This window comes from Caloenas nicobarica, chromosome 1 (assembly GCF_036013445.1).
Source record: "Caloenas nicobarica isolate bCalNic1 chromosome 1, bCalNic1.hap1, whole genome shotgun sequence".
In the NCBI taxonomy this organism is placed as follows: domain Eukaryota; kingdom Metazoa; phylum Chordata; class Aves; order Columbiformes; family Columbidae; genus Caloenas; species Caloenas nicobarica.
Genome location: NC_088245.1, coordinates 206,716,691 through 206,722,690, shown reverse-complemented (window position 1 = coordinate 206,722,690; position 6,000 = coordinate 206,716,691). Strand labels below are relative to the sequence as shown.

General features: G+C 42.3%; 1 protein-coding gene across 3 annotated transcripts in view; it reads right to left on the bottom strand.

The window, feature by feature from the left end:
* Window positions 1-291: 291 nt before the first annotated feature.
* Window positions 292-6,000, bottom strand: part of GRM5 (glutamate metabotropic receptor 5) — a 257,065-nt gene continuing 251,356 nt past the window's right edge. For all 3 annotated transcript variants that reach the window (XM_065632035.1, XM_065632043.1, XM_065632051.1), the window contains one exon: window positions 292-1,114. In XM_065632035.1, the coding sequence (XP_065488107.1) occupies window positions 292-1,114 (823 nt within the window). The remainder of the gene's footprint in view (window positions 1,115-6,000) is intronic.

The window sequence follows — 6,000 nt, the reverse complement described above, 5'->3', positions numbered from 1 at the left end:
GTAACTGATTTAACAGACTCCTTATAAGCCCTCAAAAATAGATTCAGTGTTTCTGAAAAGCCCATGTTTTTTTTAAGGCCACGATAATCTGCCAAGAGTCATTTTGTCTTTAGAACAGCATAATTAATCTGATGTTTCTGTTTATCAAGTAATTCCTCTTCTTCCTCTCTGTTTCTCACAAGATGACCCAACGCCTCTCTATCTGTGTAAACACTGGAGATCTTGAAGGCTTGGCTGTCCCCTCGCTTCTTGCTTGTAGTCATTGAGATCCAACATTGTCTTGAACTACATTCACAGCGAAGACGAACTTTGAGTATAATCTCTGATGAGGAGTGTGTCATACTTTGGGGAGGACGGCATACAGAGAGCTGATTCGGAAACCGGAGAGCTGGGAGATGCACTTCCAGAATCAATGGAGTCTCTGAAAGGAGAAGGAGGAGTTAAAGCTACCAACTCCTCAAGGTCTTGCTTGGCTGATGGGGTCTCTGAAGTGCCTTCTTTGATGCTGTCACTTGAAGGTTTCCGAGCTGACTGCGAAGCGCCATTGACTTCAATGGCAGGAAGCGGTTGGACCTCTGCAAACGTGGTCATTGTCGTAGGGAGCTGGATTTCCCGTGGGATCAGGTATGAAGAGCAGAGAGGAGTGGCCACCATTGTCCCTGGAGTGGCTGTTGAAAGCATCATATTGTTCAGCTCACTGATGTTGGCTGTAAAGCGAGTAACCACACTACTGATCTGCTCCATAAGGGAACCTTGAGAGGAGCTACTTCGCTGAGGAGGCTCTGACTGGAAGGTAGGGGCATCATCTTCTGTTCGGCTAACGGAGGCAGTTCTGTGGCTCAAAGTGCTGATAGGTGAGGGAGTCTGCGGTCGGTACTGAGCTGGGTATTGCTCTTCTGCTTCTGAAACATCGTAAAGCGTTTTGGCACTGGCCTCAGGAAATGTAGCACTGCTACTATGTCGACTACTATCTGTGCTTTTAGAAAAAGGCTTGATCACTGCAGTTTGATTTGGGTTCTCTTTTTTGTTGATGTGAATTGACAGCCGCTGCCACAGGTGTGCTCCTCTGCTGCTTTTCTCATTCTGGGCCCAGGAAACTGATTTCCCGTTAGAGCTGTAAACAGAAATGAGATAAGATGGTAACTTGCATTGAAGTTAAAAATACAATCACTGTAACTATACCTTGGGTATGTGGCATCCCATAAAGCTGACTGTAATTTCGTCTATATCTATGTGTATATCTACCTGTTGCAATACATCTTTTATACCTATATATTCTAGGAAAACAAGCAGAGTGTGCCAGCTTGTTTCACAGACTGTACATCCAGCGGTGACCTGCTCTGTGCTAGTCGATGGCCTCTTGCTGCCCTCGGGACATGTGCAGTGTCCATCTTGGAGGAGGGAACAGCTTGATGGTTTCCCTTCTGTTGGACTGGTGTCAGGAAGGGGAGCTGTGGGACTGACGGATGCATGGAGGAGTGAGGAAGAGGTAAATGATTGAGGGAACAGCTAAGAGACCTGGACTGGCTGGGTTGCAGGGGGCAGGTATTTAGGCTGGCCTGGGAACATTCAGTGGTGCAGGGTTTGGTGTAGGGTGATGGCCATGGATTCCTGGTATGGGGCAGGGAGTATAGATTGGGAGATGGAGAAGCATAGTCTCTTACAGCTGGAGAAAACATATCTGTTTATATCCCAGTACTTGGAAGTACTGGAGCAATACTCAGAAAGGGGCTATACTTGTTCTGAGTAGAGAGACCCTTCTAATGGGTGACCTCTTCTTCATCAAGATACTTGGTAAATTAGCCACCACTAGCTTAAAGAATTTTTTGTTTTGTTTTGTTTTGTTTCATTACAGGTCAGCTCAGAGGATAAAACTGTATTAGGAAAGAAATAATGGACAAGATATACAAGCAGCTCCTCATGGTGACCTGAGTTTGGAGACAGAAATAAACATTTTGCTCCACTCTCCTGTAAAATGAGTCCTCTTAGGGTAATTTATCTTCATATCACATCATACCTCGATCTTTATCAAAGTTGCTCCTTTTTCTACTCTTGCTACCTAAGGAAAGCCAACTGCAGCACTTATAAATAATGAAACCACTCCTTTCCTTTCACATCTTCCTTAGGCAGATGAGCTGGTGTTTATATATATATATTAACCTGTGGTTCTTGGGATTAAGAAAGACCATTAGAAATATTTCTTAGCTTAAACAGACAAAGACTCTGAAATGATGTAAACAGGAGAAACGTAGTCTCCACATACAAATAAGTGTGACTTATATACAAAATGCAACATAGCTTTAAACAATTCACTTTGGTTTCCAAAACATTTGCTACAGCCATTTAGGATTTTTGGAAAGACAACCATATTGGAGACCCTGGCAGAGTATCACAAATTTGCTGTTTATTTGTTTGCTTTTTAAAGCCTGAAATAGATATAGTCACACATGTTAGCCTGCAGTGTAACAGTTTGCAAGACACATAGTTTACTAAACACAGATGACTTTACACCAGTCTTCATGTTCAGTTTAATAGCTCTTCTAGTCATCTAAAACCAAAGTTGTGTGCTAAGCGTAAACAAAACCGTCTTGTGGGTTCACATCCATGACTACATTACATGGAGCTGCAATGGATCATGTAACACAACAAACGCCAACAGCTTTCCTCTTCAAAAGCAGCATGACAGAATCCAGCAGACAAACACAACATAAACCAGTGGGTATTTTAAGAGCGGCTAAACTGGGAGATGATCTGTATGAGTATATAAGGGCTCCCCCTTTTCCTTGCAGTGATCACTAGTCTTTTATGTGGATCTTGGAAGTTAACTACTATGCACCTACCCCCAAAACACCAGGCAGAACAGCTGGTGGCTTGTAACCTGCTGTTCAGACTATCCCTTCCTTTTGCTGTACCTCAGTTAGAGCAAGAGGGAAAAGCAAAATCTAACCTGTTGCACTGATCAGTTTGGCCCTGTGGATGTGCTTCTCAGCTGAATGGAAGCTGGGACTGACCCCTTCCAGAGGTTGCCTCTGAGGATTGCATGCTCCTCTCACTGAAACACGTACTAGGTGTGTGTTAAGAACTGTTTGAGAGTCCTGGACCCTTGGCCATGCTGAGTCCTGAGCTTGGTGGGAGCTCAATGACAGCAGCAGAAGCAGGCTTTGGATCTTTTGCGAAGTGAGATCTTGCCTCTAGTTCTGGTATGATGACCATGAGACCTTCTCCCAGCTCTTACTGTGTTTGAGCTGGACCAGGAGGCTGGGTGACCTGGCACCCTCAACCTTGATCTGGCAGAAAGAGAGGACCTAGTTCCAGTCCTGGTTGTCCTACCTGGTGGGGTTTCTTAACTCCTGCTGAGTTCAGAGCTCAGAGGGGTCTGTGACAGACCCGCCTGCCACAGAGGTGAAATAAATACCATTAAAATGAAGGATTAGCCCATGTAAATAGAAACACTTGCCTGAAGAAGGAGGTATATTCTAGCACTTTGCCTGGCTTCAGGCACAGGCTTAGTACAGATGTTCAAACTCTACAGCCTTGAGTGTGTACATGAGCACTACATGCACATAGCCCAATTCAGTTGGCTGAAGGTCAGCTTGTAAGAGGTTGTGAAGGGAACAGGTTGCTCCCTCCCTGGTCACCATTCAGAGGACAATTATAAAGCAGGGATATGAGGCTGAGGGAAAGCAAAAGGATGAAATCTGGGGATGTGTTCCGCCCTGGGGAAGGATGGCTAGCAGTTAAATCTTCAGTGGAGCATCTGTCACCATCCCCCCTGAATCCCAGTTTGGTTTGGGGTCAGTCTTGGCTAATGCAGTCTTTTACTGCCTTTGTGCTGTGCCCAAGAGTAATCAAGCTGCATGTGTGGCTCTCATAGAGATCCCAGGGCTCTAAAGGAGATCGAGGGCTATTTGATGTAAATTTTGTGCAAAAGCTTGAAAGACTTGACTATTATTCACTGCAAATTCCTTGATATAAAAAACTGAATAGGAAGTAAGCAGCAATGTATCAGTAAGGAATAAACCCTATAGGTAGTTTGCCCAGCGATAATGGGAATTGTTATTTCAGAAATGTATCATCCACTTTATCATGCTGCACCTACTTACTATAAAGTCAACACTCTGGACTGAGGTGTGGAATAATTGATCACCTTTGTGAAAGGAGCACCACTTGTTTTTGATATATTGTTATGAAGCTGGGTTATTGGTGAATTCCTGTGATAGTACTTTACAATTCTGCTCTAATTGCATATTGCTACTCTGTCAACTGGAAACCACTGCAATGCACACAATTTAAAAATAGAGAAATAAAGATAGACCAGAGACATAGACTATGATATCTACTAGTGGAATTGTTTACATTTATTATGCCCAGCCCTGCCATGACCCTTTGATGATGGGAAATGTTAGTTCAGTGAAATTTTAAGATTTTCTTGCAAACGGATTTTGGCAGAATTACACATTTGAGCTCCCAAAGGAATCTCACTGCTAAGTTTGGTTGAATACACATTTTTTTTTTATCCCACTCTGCTTTTCTGCTGGCACATTGCACTGAGTAGAGCAGAGCAGAGTACAGGTCGTATCTAGAGAAGGGCAAACTCCAATCAGTGACATAATTTCCAAACCAAAATACTTTTTTTCTTTTTTTTTTTTTCACTATAGGTTAGTTGTGTTCAGTTTTATGTATGAAAAGGATTTCATCAGAACGAGTCATACTAATTGTTTCTCCAGTCTCTTTACGAAAAGCTGCTTTGATTTTGATAGCTAGGCTTTTTCCCAGCCTGCTAGACCCACGATGCAAGCACAGGTGCATGTGTATTTTGTTTCTCTAGTCCTGTCACTTGAGTCAGTCTCAGATCAATATATACCTTGGTTGTGATGACCCAAGTTCTTCATCCTTGGAAGAACAAAAATGCCTTGCAACATGCTAAAAACACTGAAATGAAATAAGAGGCTGAAGTGTAGAACTCCATTTTACCTGTGTGAAAAAGTCATAGTTTCTCCTGGGACTGCAGGACAGCCCAGATGATTGGCTAAAATAGACATACAACTCTAAGGTGTCTAAACTAGGTCAGTTCTACCACTGTAATGGTTTATGTTGTTGCCATTTTGAATAGCTTTTAAGGAAATCTCTACGTGGCTCTATAACTGTTTCCCTGGGTGAAAGCCAATTCTGTCACACACAAATAGCTTGCTAGTGATATATCACTCAAGTCATTTAGTTTAAATTATTTCCATGTTGCTCATTCCATGGAGATAAATAACAAGAAAACACAAAAGAAGAATGATACATTGCAAAAAATCATTTTGTCCTGTCTGGAGTTCTAGAAGTAAACAACATATTTTGCAATTATTATGCATAGAGAGTTGTTTTCTGTGAACATCAGCAAGGGCATTTATTTATATTACTCCACGAACTGTAATCTGTTGATATCTCCTTTCCTTATGAAAATCATAGCTGGCATTTATATGAATGACTTTAATCTATAAGGATGAAAGAAACTACAAAGTGAGAGCGAGCTGATGGACAGAAACCTTGCCAATGACCTCCCAGCACAGTCACGAGCGATGCTAATGCTGGCAGCTGTTTCAGCAGCACACCTGGTTAAAATGGGAAATGAAGTGTCTGTTGTCTGAATGAAACATTTCCAGGATGCCTATTATCATGACCTAATATGCAAAAAATTATTTTGATACCAGTTGTAACTTCTTTCCTCTATTCCTGTGACCTTATTGCAATTGTTAATTAAGGTGGCTATTGCTGGGTTTTGCTTCTCATCTGAAAAATGTCTCTTCAAGCACCTCTGGGCACATCTCTGCTACACTGGAGCATCCTATTCACAGGACAGAGAGAGGACAATGCCACCTCTTGAACTGCGAGTTCTGCTTCCTGATGCAGAAAGCTTTAAGATGCTTTCAACATTGCTTAGTCAGCATGTTTGTCAAAGGGTTGATTTGAATTCTATTCTCTGAAAAGAGCATATAATTGGAGGAATTTTAGGTG